This window comes from Anomaloglossus baeobatrachus, chromosome 6, assembly GCF_048569485.1.
Source record: "Anomaloglossus baeobatrachus isolate aAnoBae1 chromosome 6, aAnoBae1.hap1, whole genome shotgun sequence".
NCBI classification, from domain to species: domain Eukaryota; kingdom Metazoa; phylum Chordata; class Amphibia; order Anura; family Aromobatidae; genus Anomaloglossus; species Anomaloglossus baeobatrachus.
Window position 1 is genome coordinate 467165757 of NC_134358.1, and position 19112 is coordinate 467184868.

At 46.6% G+C, this 19112-nt stretch overlaps 1 protein-coding gene across 2 annotated transcripts in view; it reads left to right on the plus strand.

Moving 5' to 3' along the window:
- Nucleotides 1-19112, plus strand: part of ANKRD28 (ankyrin repeat domain 28) — a 229152-nt gene that overhangs the window by 128989 nt on the left and 81051 nt on the right. For both annotated transcript variants that reach the window (XM_075315308.1, XM_075315309.1), the window contains exon 4: nucleotides 7005-7075. In XM_075315308.1, the coding sequence (XP_075171423.1) occupies nucleotides 7005-7075 (71 nt within the window). The remainder of the gene's footprint in view (nucleotides 1-7004; nucleotides 7076-19112) is intronic.

A 19112-nucleotide genomic window follows, 5' to 3' on the forward strand; every position in this document is an offset into this window, starting at 1 on the left:
TGCAAATTCCGCCAGCCGAGACAGGAGGGAAGAGCATGCCACAGCAGTGGGTCTGGAGTTGGGTAAATACCAGTTAGCTATGGTATATACACCCACACCAATCCAGAGCTTCAGAAATATAAATCTACCCTCAGGATCCACCAAAGAGTCGATCACGGAGAACATCAATGACTTATGGAGAGCAATGGAGACCCCCCCCGGATTTAGCAGTCGGGTTAGGGCTCTGAAATCATGTTGTGTAAAATCTATCCCTAAGAACTGGGACCTGGCCTGCTTTAAAATGGGTCTCTTGTAATAACACCTGAGTCCTCTGTTTATGCATAGCATAAAATATTTGCGATCTCTTTTGCGGCACATTCAACCCTTTACAATTAAGGGAGCCAAAATTAAGTTTCGTCATGCCGAGCACTGGGGTCCCACACCTAAGGATAAGGGTGAAGAAGGGGAAAGAGAGATGACCAGAGTAAGGAGCAAGAAACGCAGCAAGAATCAAGAAAAGATTAGGCTGTGAAATAGAGAAAAAGAAAAGGGAAAACACAGATTACAAACTAAGCCCAACAAATGCGGTAATTCCTGGGTATTGCTTTCAAGCGTCACTCAATCCGCGACGCGTAAACTCAAACCAGGCGTGTGTTTTCCAGGACGGGAGGCCCCCCCCCCTCTCTCAGGCCTCATTATAAAACCCAAACCACAGACAAACCCCAGCTCAGATGCGCGCCCGGCAATTCCCCCACCCCACGACCCACCCCCCTCAGGGGAAGGAAGGGAGGGAGAAGAGAGAGGGAGAAAAAAAAACAGGGGGAAAGGAAAAAAGGGGAGAGGAAGGGGGGGGGAGGAGAGAGAGAAAAAAAGGGGGGAAAGTGGGAAAGGAAAAAGGGGGGGGAGGAGAGAAGAAAAGGAAAAAAAAAAAGGGGGAAAGGAAAAAAGGGAGGAAGGAAGGGGGGGGAGGAGAGAAAGAGGGGGACGGGGGGGGACAGAGGGCCACAGGGGGCAAGAAGAAAGGGAAAGAGAGAGGTTGAGGAGCACGGGCCCGAAAAGAGGCGATAAAGGCCAAAGGGGACACAGGAGGAGGAATCGGAAGGAAACATGAAAAACGGGGGGGGGGGGGGGGCTGTTAATCATAACCATACATGTCCTATATGAAAATGCTAGGAATTCTGTAAAAGCATGAAACTACAAGAATCGGGGGCAGGAGGGCAAAATTGTAGCGGCAGAGAGAGGGAACAGTTTCGACTCACGTCAGTTATTATATCTAGCGTTAAACCTCTCCCATGACTTCATTAACTTAAACTTAGCCCCTCAATCAGCCCTCCGCATCCAACCCCCAAATAACAATACTACTCAAGTACAGTATAAAGTGTGAGAAGCATACAAGCCCCGTCTTGACGAACATCAGTCCTTGGTAGAGGGACGACCTCCTCCCGTCTTCCTCTCCCCGCGATTACTTCTTGAGTGAAAACTGTGGAAAAAGAAAGCGCAATAGGGTCTTACCCCAATATATATAGGGTGAAGCAAAGCATAATCCTACTCACCAATTCGGGTTGTAACAGTCACAACACCTATAGCAGCATGTAACACCAAGTCCCGGCAGCGGTCCCCATGAGGCAGATAACAGAGAGTAGTAGAGAATGGGTTTCACAGCCGCGCCAAAAGACTACTGGATTCTTCTCAGATTAATGTTTCTTTTATTTCATAACAGGTCAAGTCTACGCGTTTCAGGAGAACACAGCTCCCTTCTTCAGGACAAACCAGCAAAGAATCATCAAATCTCTGATCATCTTTGATTCTTTGCTGGTTTGTCCTGAAGAAGGGAGCTGTGTTCTCCTGAAACGCGTAGACTTGACCTGTTATGAAATAAAAGAAACATTAATCTGAGAAGAATCCAGTAGTCTTTTGGCGCGGCTGTGAAACCCATTCTCTACTACGCTCTGTTATCCGCGATTACTTCTTGGAGGACGCTGAGGAAGCCCCCGCGAGAATTCTCTTGGAGTAGGCCAGTCCTCAATTTCAACTCTGGGGGAGATTCAAGGCCTCCGAAAAGGGTATCAGATCCTCTGGTGAATGAAGAACGTGCATTCGGCCGCCACTGCGGACTTGAAGGCGAAAAGGGAAGCCCCAGCTGTACACCAAGTCCCATGACCGAAGGAGCTCCAACAGAGGCCGTAGTGCTCTCCTCCTCTGGAGGGTAAGACGAGAGAGGTCAGGTAGGATCTGCAACTTAATCTTTTGGAAAAGGATCGGTACCCCTTCCCGGAGCTTCATCAGAATAGACTCCTTTTGTAAATAATGGTGGACCCGACAGATCACGTCCCGCGGGAACTCCGAGTCCGCTGGTTTGGGTCCCAAGGATCTGTGTGCTCTATCAAGTTTGATCTCCGTGGCTGGAGGGAGCCCCAATATCTTGTTGAAGATTCTTTGGAGGACACGTGGGAGTTCCCTGGAATCAACTGACTCTGGCAGACCCCGTACTCTCAAGTTGTTGTCATCCTCTGTTCTCTGCATCGTCCAGTGCTTCAGTCAGGTAGTGGAGCTGGCGAGATTGGGTCTCTAGCAACTCTTTCTGAGAGGATAAGTCTTTCTGCATTTCTTGTAATTGGGTCTCCTGAGACAGGACCCTTGCATCTATATTCTGCACACTAGAACGCACTTCTGTCAGCTCTGACCTGCACGCCTTCTCCAATCTGGAGATATAGCCTTCCATGTCCTCTCTGTATGGAATGCTGATGATTCTTGCTCTGAGCTCCCTTAGCTCCCTCAGGACACCGGAACCTTCCTGCCCCAGCCCCAGAGTGCTGACATGCTGAGAAATCTGGCTGGTGGAGTGCGCCATACTCTCCATATCTTCTATATTAGCTCTGACCTCTGCCTGTCACAGCAGCTGCACTGCCACTGAGTAGCAATGGGCTGGAAGTCCAGGGAGCCCCCATCCTCCTGTCCCTCCTGGAGCTCCATTTGACAGTGAAGGGCTCAGGGGCAGAGTCAGATCCCTCTCCCCTCCTCCAGGAGAAGCTGCAGAGTCTGCAAGGTCCAGGCCTCTCACCTGCCGCCCGTCCACCTCCTCTCCCTCTGCCAGGACCTGCCCCCCATGCTGTGAAGACACCAGAGACTGCTCCCTCTGAGTACCTGGCTCCTCAAACCCCACTTCTCCTCCAGATGCAGAGGATCTGTCACAGTCTGGATTCCTGCCTCCACCTTCTGCTCCTCGGGCTGTTCTCTGCTGTGGACCTCTGACAGGTACTCTGTGCGCCCCCTCCCCCGCTGCCACTGCTGCATAGATGACAAGGCCAGCGGCCATCTTACTTCCCTCCTGCTCCATCTGTGCCACTGTTGGTTTAGCCAGAAATCGCTGGATGCTTCCTCGATTCTGCCTGGAAAGGTGTCCCTGAGCTCCCCTCCGCCTCTTCGTGCTCATAGTCCGGGATAGAGGGCCGAAAAAATTCATGTAGTAGCTGATTTCCTGGGAGATAAGGGGGAGCTGAGGCAAAAGCACAACCTCACTCCCTCATGGCCAGGACACGCCCCCGATATATTAAAGTTTTAAGTGAATTATAAAGATGACACAAATTGGGTGTTAATCATATAGAAAACCAAATGTGTGCTGAAATGTTCCTGTCAGTGCCACAACCTTCTAATGCTGTAGACTGAAGATTGGAATAGTGGCTGTAGTGCTGAATAAAACACTTAATTTCTCTTGTGCAGAGATATTAGCTTCTGAAGTTTAGGGTACAATTTATGTTCTAGTTCGGCACGGTGGCTCAGTGGTTAGCAGCACAATCTTGCAGCGCTGGGGTCAAATCCCACCAAGGACAACATCTGCATGGAGTTTGTATGTTCTCCCTGTGTTTGCGTGGGTTTCCTCCGGGTTCCTCCCCCACTCCAAAGACATACGGATAGGGAATTTAGATTGTGAGCCCCAATGGGGACAGTGATGCTGATGTATATAACGTACTATGGAAATAATGACGCTTTATAAGTGAATAAATATTATGATGCGTTACCAGAGCTTTGTCTCTAGGGTTGTGCACTACTTCCTCTGACACCAGTACAGTAAGCCCCCATCTCCTTGATGGTGGATAACTTACTAACTTAAAGGTGTCCATTAGTTGTTCAACCCCTTCTCAATTGCTAAATTTTCCCTTGTAAAATAACGCTCTACTCTCCTCTAGAGTTGGCGATGTTCCCTCGATGATGGCACTGGGGCTCGCATGACGTTATGCCACATGAGCCCTGCAGCCAATCAGCGGCCGCTTCACTCTCACTTTATTCCAAAAGTAACTGACATTTCGAGCAAACCTGAGAGCAGCAGCAGCTCCCATTTTTGGGGGGATATTGTCCAAAGGATAAGAGGGAAGCAGCAGGGCTCATATTTTTGCACAGGGAGCTACCCTATTCTCATTTGCACAAAAAAGTACAAGAAGCAATGGGATGAAACTTAAAGAAAGGAGATTCAGATTAGACATTAGGAAAAACTTTCTGACAGTGAGTGCAGTCAGGGAGGGGAACAGGCGATCACGGGAGGTGGTGAGGTCTCCATCAATGGAAATCTTCAAGCGGAAGCTGGATAAACATAGCTGGGATCATTTGGGAAACCCTGCACAGGGGGTTGGATCCGATAGCCCTTGAGGTCCCTTCCAACTCTATCATTCTATGATTCTATTATCTGGAATGCCCTTATTACGAGAGTCCGAGGAGACCAGGTGCCGGCGTCACTGCAACAGCATTGGAGTTAATTATAGTCTGCTGTTGTTTTCCATATGGGAATATAGTAATTGAGAAGGGGCTGCCGGAGTAGTGAATAACTGATTTACAGGGGTATTCCCATCTCCAAGATCATATCCCGGTATGTAGTAGGTGTAATAATATTAGCAAATACTTTTTATTAGAAATGTTTTCACTGTCTCTTACCTCATGTTTAAAAGCATTGTAGGACGTTCGCTTTCCATAGTTACACCACAAAAAACTGCCACTTTGTCTTTATGCATGGTCGTAACCTTGGATACCTATGGCCCTGCAATGCCCTGAACATGAGGTAAGAGAGTGAATCAGAAGAACTATACTAAATTTCTAATTGCAGGTATTTGCCAATATTATTTTCTACTATATATTGGGATAGGATCTTGGAGATGGCAATACCCCTTTAGTTTAGTGCTTTAAGAATAATTCTTTAATGACTGCCTGTCGCTCTCAAGTCTTGCAGTGCTAGGTTAATGATTAGATTCAGACCTGACAATACACTAGAAAACTTGCAGCAATAATCCTGCAGGAAAACATGGGGTTACAGTTTGTGGTTCTTGTGACTCGCTGCAGATTTCAGTGTAAAATTTCACATCGTATTGAAATCTGTGATAGAATTGCGCATTCAAAGTGTATAAAAATCATAGCAGAAAATATTTTACAGCATAAAAGGAAAAGTGCGATGTGTGAGGATAGCGGCATGTTATGGTTTTATAGCGGATTTCACCTGTTTGGTAAAGGGCCTAACATTTCAGGGGCTTTGAGAAGTCTGGTGACTACCCCCGTTTTGGGAGGAATCTAGTATAGTGGCGGTTTTATTTTTGTGAAATGCTTTGCTTCGTGTTTACGTTTGTTCCTAATGACATTAGCATATGGGCTCATGACTTCTATGTATTAGATAAGTATAACCGCACTGCAACACAGAAGGAAATGCCTGATCACAATCTCACCAAAGCATGAGCCTGGTGCATCTGTGTCCTCAGCTCTCTATCAGCCCGATCGCACAACTAGAAGAGCCGAAACTAACCCTACCCTGGTCGTGTATATCCACATTACCAGGTTTTACCAAGTTCCTGGTCATTAAGACACAATCTACACTTGTGGTGAGAGAGGAAACGTTGGCGAGCCAGACACGACGGTGCTGAGTAACCTGGCGGAAGATTGTCACCGACTTCCTGATTTGCTTTTCTCAGTATGTTTTTTTTTGGTCTGTTTAATGTCAGCGCTTGTTGCTGTGGTTACTTGTTCTTACGGTTTGTCGTGAGTCATCATTTGCCTCCTATTCAAGTGACTTTTTATGCAGATGAAATTCCAGAAAGCTGCCGAGCAGTGAGACCCCGTTCTGGACCGCAGCTATATGCGGTGACCTTTCTGTAGCAGATTCCTGCACAGTTCGCTGTCGACTAAGAATGCGATCTTTCATAAAGAATAAATCCTATAACTTTGCTTTTTGATCTTCTTCATCTCGTTTGTTTTTATTATTTGCTAATCCTGCCTGTCTATTAAAAAAAAAAAAAAATATGAATTTCTTGTAATCAAATTTTGTCTTTGTTGCCCAATCCATCCTTTATTACAATGCGCCAGGTTTTGGTACTTGATGGGGCTGTCTAGCCTGAACAAAAACTTACTGGGCTGCATAAAGATAACAAACGTGGGTATATTTGCCTGCTGTCACCTCTGTGAATCCGTTGCTAGTTGCTCTGGTGGTCTTCCCTGGGACAAGAATCTGTGATATTCCATTCTTAATAATCTAACTGATTAGGCCTGTGATTGTCTGCAGTGGTCAGATGACTGCAATGGTGCATTATTAGATGTCTCTGGTGCACTGTTCCCGTCACCTGACCACTGCAGCCAATCAAGGTCCTGAGCAGTTGATGACTAATGAATGGACAGGATTGCTTCCCGTCTGCACAGACCACCAGAATGAACTGTATATCTACTGACATAGTTCAGATTTTGTTATTTTTAAGACATCGCTGCCAGCTGATACATTTTGTTGGTTATGAACAGCACCTTTTTAATGTAGATTTGTCGTTATTTTGGCTTGTCTGAATCACCTTTGAATCCGCATGCATTTTGCTCGCTCTTCACGTGATGCCTGAGAATAGAACAGTTATTACAGAAAAGCGGTCACTTCATGTGTAAATGAAAAGGAAAATACATGAAATTGCGGAAGTTATTCCTTTTGCAGCTTCTTGTAACATTCTGCTGCAATTCTGTAATGCTTTAAGCTATTGTTTATAAATATTATTTGTGCTACTCTTTTATAGGAGCCAGAGTAAATGCCAAAGACAGCAAATGGTTAACTCCTCTACATAGAGCTGTTGCACCCTGTAGTGAGGTAAGTGCGTGGAATTTCATACTGAACATTGCATACAAAATTCTTGACTGTGTGTGTACTGCGTATTTAGACAATACATAGGTAAGGATGGTTGACCTCGAAGAGATCAACATCCAACACCGCAGAGACACTATCACGTGTTTCTCAACGCAGTGACACTAGAACAAGGCCCCCTGGGAAAATATGCAAAACAAGAATGCCGCGGAGACACCATCACATGTTTCTCAATGCTAGCAGGAAACTAGCCAGGTCTTTCACCGGGAAGGAACAACCACGGGAAGGGCAGTCTCCAGTCAAGGAGACCACCAATGCCAAACGTGGTATCCATCCACAGACAGCTGTTTCGAGGTATTCGCCCCTCATCAGTGTGGAGTAGGAAACTGGCAAGTGGAAACAATGCCTAGTAGAAGACTACCTGGCTAGTTTCCTGCCAGCGTTGAGAAACGTGATGGTGTCTCCGCGGCATTCTTGTTTTGCGTATTTAGACAATGACACAAGCTTGGGGATTTAGCTACCTACCGTATGCAAACCACTCACATGAGCAGAACTGTGCTCGGCCACGCTTGGTCCTTTGCCCACTGAGAGCCGACTGCAGTGTTTGATCAGCTCGCACCGGGGGTAAAATAAAATCTGTGTTATCGGGTGTAGTGAGTGTGTACCAAAAACAAATAATAATGTAACAATCTCTCACCCACGTAAGTGATCTGTTTATGGCTGGTTTTATGTAGGCGGAGACCAAAACTATAAAACCAAAGAAAATGTTTTGGATCAGCTCACCTCTAGATTTGCTGTGGCCGGTTTAGAGATCAGTGCACGGACAGTCAGCAGGCCGGATCCTGGGATAAATGAAGCAAGAAAAAATGTTTCATCCAGCACTTGAAGATATAGTATCCCAATTCCACAAAATTCATGGACTTGATAAAAACATTGATTTTATTGGTGTACAAATAATTGGACGCAATGATTTTAATTGTATTTTTGTACACCAATAAAATCAATGTTTTTATCAAGTCCGTGAATTTCGTGGAATTGGGATACTATATCTTCAAGTGCTGGATGAAACATTTTTTCTTGGAGAACAAAACTGCCCAATTAGTGACTTTCATTGGGGTTCAGGTCAAGTCCGGGTCCCAATCAAACTTTAAAGTTCAGCTGAGCTCGCCGAACTTAATTTCCACAGGTTTGCTCATGTCGATTTATGGATGAAATCTTTAATTTTTTTTTTCAGTTTACAGCTGTCTTTTTCAAGGGATCAAAACTATTTGGACAATTATCTCAAAAGCTCTTTAATGGGCTGTTATGGGTTATTCCCTCATTAATCCATCAGTTAAGCAGGGGAAAGGTCTGGAGCTGATTCAAGGTGTGACATTTCCATTTGGAAGCTGTTGCTGTGAACCCACAATATGCAGTCAAAAGGGGCTCTCAATGGAAGAGAAACAAAACTTCACTGCGCTAAAAAAAAAAAAATTCCATCAGATAAGTAGCAATTGTTAGGAGCGGCATATTACAATTTGGTGCATTATGCAAAACAAGGAGCACATTGGCGAGCTTGGGAACTGAAAAAGGCCTGGATATTCATAGAAGGCATCAGGGGTGGATGATTGCAGAATCCTTTCCATGGTGAAGAAAACCCCTTCACAACCCCCACCAAAGTCAAGAACACTCTCCAGGAAGTAGGTGTTTCAATATCTAAGTCCAGTGGCGTAACTAGAGTTTGATGGGCCCCGATGCAAAGTTTGGACATGGGCCCCCCCCCCCCCCTCCCTACACGTACACCGACACTTTTGGTACGGGATAATGACACTGACACTTGGCTCTTACCCACAGCACCCAGGTTTCCCATGATCTGAAATCCCTCTATCGGCACCTAGCTTTCCTATTTTTCTGATATCCATCTTGTCCTCAGCACCCAGCTTTCTCATGCTCTGCTATACATCTTTCCCTCTGCACCCAGCTTTACCATATCAGAGCATGGGAATGCTGGGTGCTGAGAGAAGATGTATAGCAGAGCATGGGAAAGCTGGGTGCTGAGGGAATGAGCCTTTTTCCCTCAGCACAAAACGTTCCCATCCCCTGCTTGTCTCTTTGTCCCCCCTCGTATATAGTTCTCCAAATACTATAATGACCCCCACATAGCCTTCCATGTGGTATAATGGTCCCACGTAACCCTTCATATATTAGAATGCACCTCCATGTATTATAAATTCTTTATTTATACACCAGACCTGTATATAACCTAGAACTGTTAACTAAACTACATGTATTATAATAAATTTCCCATAGTTCTCCATGTATTATACTTCACCCCATAGTTCTCGATATATTATAATGCACCCCACAGTACTCCATGTATTATACTGCACCATATAGTCTCCCATGTTTTATAATGCACCCCCATAGTCTGTGTAAGGTAGTCTCCATATATTATATTGTAGCCCCCATAGTCCTATATGTATTATAATGCAGCACCATAAACCTTCATATTGTATTATGCAGCCCCATGCTCCTCCATGTATAATTCACCCTTATATTCCATGTATAAGGTGTCTTTCATGTTGTATAATGCAGTCCCATAGACCTCAATGTATAATGCACCCCTACAGCCCATGTATAAGGTCTTTCATGTTATAAAGCCCCATAGACCTCCCTGTAAAATGCAGTCCTCCAGGCCTCCATATATAATGCAGCACCCCCGGGGCCATGTATAACCAGGCCTCCATGTATAATGCAGCCAGCCCCCCCAGGCCTCCATGTAAAATGCAGCCAGCCCCCCCAGGCCTCCATGTATAATGCAGCCAGCCCCCCCAGGCCTCCATGTATAATGCAGCCAGCCCCCCCAGGCCTCCACGTATAATGCAGCCAGCCACCCCCCCCCCCAGGCCTCCACGTATAATGCAGCCAGCCCCCCCCCCCCCCGGGCCTCCACGTATAATGCAGCCAGCCCCCCCCCCCCAGGCCTCCACATATAATGCAGCCAGCCCACCCCCCCAGGCATGGAGCGGTGCAGGCTGCTCGTTACTTTATCATTGCTGTGTGCGATGACTGGGGAGGTGGGCCCGGTGCCGCTGACACCGGACAGTCGACCCCGGTGTCAACGGAGGCGGCACAGTGTTATCTTAAATGTTATGTCCTAATGACCAGAAGGGCAACACCAATGGCCCGATATATGGTCTGCAGGTCAATCGTACAATGACAGAAACCTCGCATTCAGGGATAGATTCTCCCCTACGATGGACCTTCAGACCATACATTGGGCCATAGTGTTGCCCTTCTGGTCATTAGGGCATAACATTTCTGAAGGCTTTTTGGACCTAATATCAAGTACATTGAATGCCCCTGATGAACCCCGAAGAAAAAATAGGCGGAAACGTGTCGAGTCTTCTTTTGATGATCCCAGCCGATAAGTTGTCCCTTGCTGGAATCTTGATTCATTTATTTTAGGCCTGTAATATAGTGTCACTATTAATTGTTTGCAATCTGCTATACCTTATTCAGCCCCTAAGTGATACATTTTTTTGGGTGGTTGTTTAGCATGTATTATGCACCTATATATGGAAACCCTCTGAACATCTTAGTGTCACTATAATTATTGTGTTTCCAATTAGTTATATTCTATTTAGCCCCTAGGTAAAAAAAAAAAAAATTGCTGGGTGGTCATTAAACACTTGTCATGTACCAAATTATGGAAACCATTTTTATTCTGTATAATTGACCTAAAATGACTGGACACCTTCCGTATAATTTTCTCTTGGTGACTGGGGCCTATTTTTGGCAGCAACAAAATATTAGGAATAGAATAGATAGCCGATGAGGAGCGGGGGGGGGGCACCCAAAACAGTATGCTGCACCTCCGCTGGTAGGTAAACAGGGTGGGAATAGTCAGTCCCTTGTTAGCCCATCCCTGTTACTGCCATAAAAGAGAGAGCATAATAACCAAACATCTACTATATCCCACTATCCACTCACCAGTTGTTTGCCCTCTGTTGCACTCACATCACGTGACTTTGGCTGTATTGCAGTGGACGTCTATAAACTTACATAGGTTTATACTTTCATTTTAATAAATAAATACTGTTTTTAGGAGTTTTTATTTTGGTCTTTAATTTGTTTCATTTTAAACCAAAGATACTGGCATGCAGAGCCCAACTCATAAGACTAGGTCACTGTCCATATATTTCTGGAACTAGCTATATATTCCAATGTAACAACCCCATTTTTAATATTACTAATGTGGCTTGCAGTGTGTGTGTGGGGGGGGACATGCCCCCAGGACCAGCACCACTTTTCACACTTTCTCCCCCTGAGGTTTTTTTTTATATTGTTTGTTACATGTGCGTTGTAGCAGCTGATGGGATCCAGGTGATACTTCCCTCGCTATCCAGCACTGCTTCTTGAGCTGCATGTTTTTTTATACATATATAATTTGTTGCTAGGCACATCAGGGACACTGAAAGGCGGTTGTCCAGTACAAGCCCTTTAATGTGCAGTTTAGGGCTAATTATGTAGCAGAGAGTCTGTTTTACAGCCAGTCATTTCTCAAACCTAGAAATGTCCAAAATACAATGTGTCCACCGCCATTAACTTGAGAATGGCGGCAGCTATAGACATAGAAGTGGTGTCTAGGTATAGTAAAATAGTCATGCGCTACGCAATGAAACCACCTATAGCACCACCTGGTGGAAAACAACGGAGTTAGCATTTTTATCTTGAAAACGGAACGAGCTAGAGAAAAAAAGTGAATCAAAAAATTGAAGGGCCTGCAATGCACATCTGGACTCTGCACAGCATACTGAATCTTGCTGCGCGTTGTGCAATATGGTAGGTAACACGTTTGCACAAGCATCTGTGATACGTCGTCGTAGGTCCTGCAATGTTGGTGGAGGGGTCGCATACACCTGCTGTTTGATGTGACCTCACAGAAAGAAGTCCAATGGGGCCAGGTCATGTGAGCGTGGAGGCCACTCCACGCAGCCACCATACCCAATGACTTGTAGGAAGGTCTCAATGAGGTATCGCGTCGCGTCCGCAGCCTTGTGAGTTTTACACATTCTAATCAGAACATTTCTGTATGCAAGGTGTCGATTCGTATTGAATTGATGAAGCTCTACAACTTTGTATAATTCACTTTTTTTCTCTATCTCGTTCCGTTTTCAAGATAAAAATGCTAACTCCACCAGGTGGCGCTGTAGGTGGTTTCATTCCGTAGCGCATGGCTACTTTACTATACCTAGACACCACTTCTATGCCTATAGCCGCCGCCGTTCTCAAGGTAATGGTGGTGGACAGGATATGGGTGGACACACTGTATATTGGTGCTGGGAGCGTGAGGTCCTGCTGACGTATTCTCTTAAAGCACTTGAAGAAAAATTCAGATTTTGCAAATAATGAAAAATATGCAAACATTTATGCAACCCCCATATCATAAACAAGGGATTTTTCAAAAAAATATTCTTACACAATATAAACCTGGACGAAAAACTGTTAGAGATTTGTAATTTGGCACAAAAATTCGGCACAGTGGCTCAGTGGTTACCACCAAGGACAACATCTGCAAGGAGTCTGTATGTTCTCCCTGTGTTAGGCTGTGTCCCCACTTTGCGTCCTAGTTGCAGTTCTAAACTCCTCCTTTGTCAGAAATTGCTTTTGACCAGTAAATCGCGGTAAATAGGCATGCGTTTTTACCGCGTTTTAGCCGCATTTTTTGCGTTTTACATGCTTTTCTATTGCGTTTAGACAGATGCGTTTTGAACATTAAGACACTGCTAAATAAAGTTTAAACAGTCAAACACAATGAAAAAAAAGGGGGGAAAAAAGAGGAACACATAATTATTGAAATCATAACGAAAATAGTTATATAATTATAGCGGTTTTATACTATTTATGGCTAAAATAGCAAACAAATTATATTTTTCATTAATCTAATTATCGGACTGTGTGTGTGTAAAGGGACATATTCCATTATTTTGAAGTCAGGAAAGCATGCGTTTATGTAGCTCAAAACTGAGCTCTGCATCTAAAAAGCAGGAAAAACGCAGGAATTTTGATGGTTGCTTTTTGCAACTTCTTATTGACTTCAATGTTAGCAAAACGCAGCTCAAATGGCAAAAACAATTGACATGCTGCTTCTTTGAACGCAGAGTTTTTGCCACAAATTATGCAAATTAAACGCAAAGTGCGAACAAGAAATCACCAATTCCCATAGACTTTGCAGGAAAATCAAAATGCATGACTTTTGGCATGAAAACGCTGCAGTTCAAAACAAACCTAAAAAGCAGCTGAAACGCAGGTGGAAACGGAAAGTGCGCACATAGCCTTAGTGTGGGTTTCCTCCGGGTTCTCCAGTTTTCTCCCGCACTCTAAAAAAACATACTGATGAGGAATTTAGATTGTGAGCCCCAATGGGGACAGTGATGCTGATGTATGTAAAGCATTGTGGAATTAATAGCACTATATCTATATATATAATTGCCTTATTCTGTCTGTCTGTCTGTCTGTCATGCTCCAAAATTGTGTACTTACGGTGACATTGTGTCCTTACGGTGACACAAAGCTGATTGGCCGCTGGGCTCGCCATGGCCCCGCCCCCCCACACGGATTGGCCTCTCACCCCGGCTCTCTGCAGGCCCCGCCCCCCTCACGCAATGCACGCTCGCTCTGGCCCAACTGACACGGAGCTCCGACTCCCAGGTGAGTACACACACACACATCAGATCACACTCACTCTCACACACACCTCACACATCACATCCACACACTCACAACATCCTGGGATATCGCTTGCTTCTACACCGGCTCCGTCACGATCCCAGCAGCGCCAGACATAACCTTGCGATGCTGGGATCTTGACGGAGCCCGTGAACGCTGGTAACCATTATACACATCGGGTAACTAAGGTCCCTTGGTTACTCGATGTGTATCATAGTTACCAGTGTACACCGGCTCCGTCAGGATCCCAGCAGCGCCAGACATAACCTTGCGATGCTGGGATCTTGACGGAGCCAGTGAACGCTGGTAACCATTATACACATCGGGTAACTAAGGTCCCTTAGTTACCCGATGTGTATCATAGTTACCAGTGTACACCGGCTCCCGGTACACATGTGCAGGGAGCCGGCATTATACTCCTCTCCCCCCAGGACTACTCCTCCTATTACAGTCCTCCTATTATACTCCTCTCTGAGTATAATAGGAAAACTATTATAGCATGGGGGATGTAGCACGATGGGGGGTGCGCAGCATGGGGGATGTAGCACGATGGGGTGCGCAGCATGGGGGATGTAGCACGATGGGGAGTGCGCAGCATGGGGGATGTAGAACGATGGGGAGTGCGCAGCATGGGGGATGTAGCACGATGGGGGGTGCGCAGCATTGGGGGATGGAGCACGATGGGGGGTGCGCAGCATGGGGGATGTAGCACGATGGGGAGTGCGCAGCATGGGGGATGTAGCACGATGGGGAGTGCGCAGCATAGGGGGATGGAGCACGATGGGGAGTGCGCAGCATAGGGGGATGGAGCACGATGGGGAGTGCGCAGCATGGGGGATGTAGCACGATGGGGAGTGCGCAGCATGGGGGATGTAGCACGATGGGGAGTGCGCAGCATGGGGGATGTAGCATGATGGGGGGTGCGCAGCATGGGGGATGTAGCACGATGGGGGGTGCGCAGCATGGGGGATGGAGCATGATGGGGAGTGCGCAGCATGGAGGATGGAGCACGATGGGGAGTGCGCAGCATGGGGGATGGAGCACGATGGGGGTGTGCAGCATGGGGGATGGAGCACGATGGGGGGTGTGCAGCATGGGGGATGGAGCACGATGGGGAATGCGCAGCATATTATTATTATTATTATTATTATTATTATTATTATTATTATTATTGTTTATTTATAGAGCACCATTGATTCCATGGTGCTGTACATGAGGGGGTTACATACAGAATACATGTACACGTTACAATAGACAGACTAGCACAGGGGGAAGAGGGCCCTGCCCTTGCGGGCTTACATCCTAAAGGATTTTGGGGAGGAGACAGTAGGTGGGGTGTAGGTTGGGCGGCAGCTCCGCACGGTGGTGGGGCGGCAGCTCCGCACGGTGGTGGGGCGGCAGCTCCGCACGGTGGTGGGGCGGCAGCTCCGCACGGTGGTGGGGCGGCAGCTCCGCACGGTGGTGGGGCGGCAGCTCCGCACGGTGGTGGGGCGGCTGCTCCGCACGGTGGTGGGGCGGCTGCTCCGCACGGTGGTGGGGCGGCTGCTCCGCACGGTGGTGGGGCGGCTGCTCCGCACGGTGGTGGGGCGGCTGCTCCGCACGGTGGTGGGGCGGCTGCTCCGCACGGTGGTGGGGCGGCAGCTCCGCACGGTGGTGGGGCGGCAGCTCCGCACGGTGGTGGGGCGGTGAGGTTATTGTAGATTATAGGCATTTCTGAACAGATGAGTTTTCAGGGTCCGTTTGAAGTTTGCAAGTGTAGTAGATAGTCTGACGTGTTGAGGCAGTGAGTTCCAGGAGACTGGGGATGCTCGGGAGAAGTCTTGGAGTCGGTTGCATGAGGAGCGAATGAGAGAGGAGGATAGAAGGAGATCTTGGGAGGACCGGAGGTTACGTTTTGGAGTGTAGCGAGAGATTAGTTCAGAGATATATGGAGGAGACAGATTATGGATAGCTTTGTAGGTCAGTGTTAGTAATTTGAATTGGATACGGTGGAAGATTGGGAGCCAGTGGAGGGACTTGCAGAGAGGAGAAGCGGGGTGGTATTGAGGAGAGAGGTGGATCAGTCGGGCAGCAGAGTTAAGGATGGACTGGAGAGGGGCGAGTGTGTTAGCAGGGAGACCATAGGGGATGGGGCATGATGGGGGGTGTGCAGCATGGGGGATGGAGCACGATGGGAGGTGCACACCTCCCCCCAACACACACACACACACACACACACACACACACACACACACACACACACACACACACACACAGGGAACCACAAACACCGCCATACACAGATACCCACACACACAGACAACGCTGCACACACACAACACCCAACACACAAACACCGCGGCATACATAAATATACGCACATAACGCACAACACACACATTGCACAAAACATACCTCCCCCCAAAACACACCACACCCACACAAACCGCGCAACACACACACACACACAACGCGACAGACACACAGCGCTCCACAAACAACGCAACACACATACAACACCGCTCTCACCCCCCGCCACACCCAGACAACACCCAGAACATGTACAGCGCCCTACATAAACACTTGGTAACTACACACAACAACATCTATATATATATATATATATACAATGCGTAGAATCGGGCCACCTTCTAGTAAGTTAATAAATGTTATTAGTTGTTGTTATTATTTAGTGTTGGTTTTGCATAGTTTTGTTTCCTGTTCTGGCAGGACAGTTTTCCTACTTTTGGCTTAGGCTACTTTCACACATCAGTTTTCTGCATTCAGGCACAATCCTTTTTTTTTTCCTGATCCAAAGGATCCGGCAAAAAAATGTAAAACCATACCCACCGGTTCCGGTTTTTAACGGATCCGTTATGCTGGATGCGTACCAAACCAGATCCGGTGGATACGGTTTGCATCCGTTTTTGCATCCGGTTTGTCCGTTTTTTTGAAGGATCAGCTTTTTTAATTTGGTGCATGCGCAGTTTACAAAAACGGATCCGGTAGCCGCATCCATTTTTTACCGCATTGCACCGGATCCGGCGTCCATAGGCTTTCATTGTAAAACACGCCGGAGGCTACTTTCACACATCCGGTTTGAGCACTGCGGCTCAATCCGGCTGTGAAAACTATGCAACGGATGCGGCGAAAACACCGCATCCGTTGCATAAGTTTTGACATGCGGCCTGTCCGTTTTTTTCCGGTTGCGGCATGCTACTGAGCATGCGCAGTGGAAAAAAACGCATGCGGCGACCGGATGCGTTTTTTTCCGCATCGCGCCGCATCCGGCCTCCATAGGTATGCATTGAAAAATGCGCCGCAGCGGACGGATGCGGCGCGATGCGGTGTTTTTTGCCGGAGCAAAAAACGTTGCAGGGAGCGTTCGATCCGGCCGCGGCATCGGCTAAATCTGCCGCATGCGGCAAAAACCGGACCGAACGCAAGCCCCTGCGGCACAATACGGCACTAATGTAAGTCTATGCAAAAAAAAAACGCAACCGGCGTTACAAAAGCCGGTTGCGGTTTTTCTGCAGAACGCCGTATTGTGCCGCAGAGCAAAAATCCGGATGTGTGAAAGTAGCCTCACACAAATAAAAGCAGAATTAAAAAATGTGAAAAATTATAATATCCCTCCTACCAATATATTTTATGCAAATAAGAAACAATCTGTGTAAAAATAGAACCCAAGGCAATACATAAACTGGAGCTTATGGGCATTGTTGCATCAAAGTGGAACAGTTTGTAAAAACCTAAAGCTATATTTGTGTCTACAACTCGGACGCAAGCTGAGCTAGAAATAAAAGCACAAAATGTGCTGAGTTCATGCATGTCTCATGTATTAGGGCCCTGCTCGTAAGCGTACAATCTTTCACATTTTTATATCAATAAAAGCTGCCCTATATCTTAATAGGGCAGGAGCAGACGAGCGAATCTGCGATCAGAGTTCAATCCGACAAATCAGATCGCACTCGGACCAATCTTATTCTTTGGGGCTGTGCATACATCCGATTTTAAACTTTTTTATTATTTTTCTCCCTTGGACTAAGAACTAGGTGTTTGCTACCAAAATGATATTGATGGCCTATCCTAAGGCTGGGTGCAGACGACCAGTTTTTTTTGTCTTTGATCCATTATGCCGATAAGGCTGCTTTCACACATCCGGTTTTTCCTGTGCGGCACAATCCGGCGCTTTGCAGAAAAAACGCAACCGTTTTTTTTTTGCCGCCGGTTGTGGGTTTTTTTTTTGCATAGACTTAAATTAGTGCCGTATTGTGCCACATGGGCTTGCGTTCCGTCCGTTTTTTGCCGCATGCGGCAGATTTAGCCGATGCGGCGGCCGGATGGAATGTTGCCTGACACGTTTTTTTTTTTTTTGTCCGGCAAAAAAAATCGCGCCGCGTCCGGCCGATGCGGCGCGATTTGCAATGCATGCCTATGGACGCCACATGCGGCGTCCTGCGGAAAACACCACATCCACTGCGCATGCTCAGTAGCCTGCCGCAAGCGGCAAAAACTGGACGGGCCGCATGTAAAAACTTATGCAAAGGATGTGGTTTTGTCGCCGCATCCGTTGCATAGGTTTTAGAGCCGGATTGGCCGGCTCTGCTAAAACCGGAGGTGTGAAAGCAGGCTAAGGCTATGTGCCCACGGTGCTTTTTTTTTCAGCACAAAAAAAAGCTGCTTTTTTCTGTGCTTCTTTTCATGCTTTCATGCTTTTTTTCATGCTTCTTTTCATGCTTTCATGCTTATTTTCTTGCTTTTTTTCATGCTTTTTTTCATGCTGTCATGCTTTTTTTCCTGCTTTTTTTTCCTGCTTCTTTTCATGCTTTTTTTGTTACTATTGAATGCTTGTTTCAGCTCATTAAAGTTGGATGTGAAAAAAAGGTGTTCTGATGTCATTTCCTTGTTCAGCCCATTTTTTTCAATCTCCATTTTGGAATAAAAGTGACAGGAAAATGATGATCTATTAGATCGTTTACCAGCACCGCTATTTACCGGCTCATGCAGGTGAATAGCGGTGCCGGGAATCAGGTGCTCGGAGATCACCGTTGCTTATAGCAACCTGCTCATTAGGTTACTATGGCAATAGTGGTAGCGGTGATGTCACCGCTTACCAACCTGCAGTCTCTGCTAACTCATTGAGTGATTAGACAGCAGGGGGATTTGAAGCGTTCTTCCTCCCCTGTGCTTTCTGATATAGCAGAGCTAGATCGGTGACAGAAGACCAGGATTGAGGAGGGGTGAGAGGGAGTAAAAAAATGGAGTCCCTAAGTGTGTCTGTGTATTTATTTTTAATAAAGTATTTTTTGTGTGGTGTCTTTTTTTTAACCCTTTATTGGAGATTCTTAAT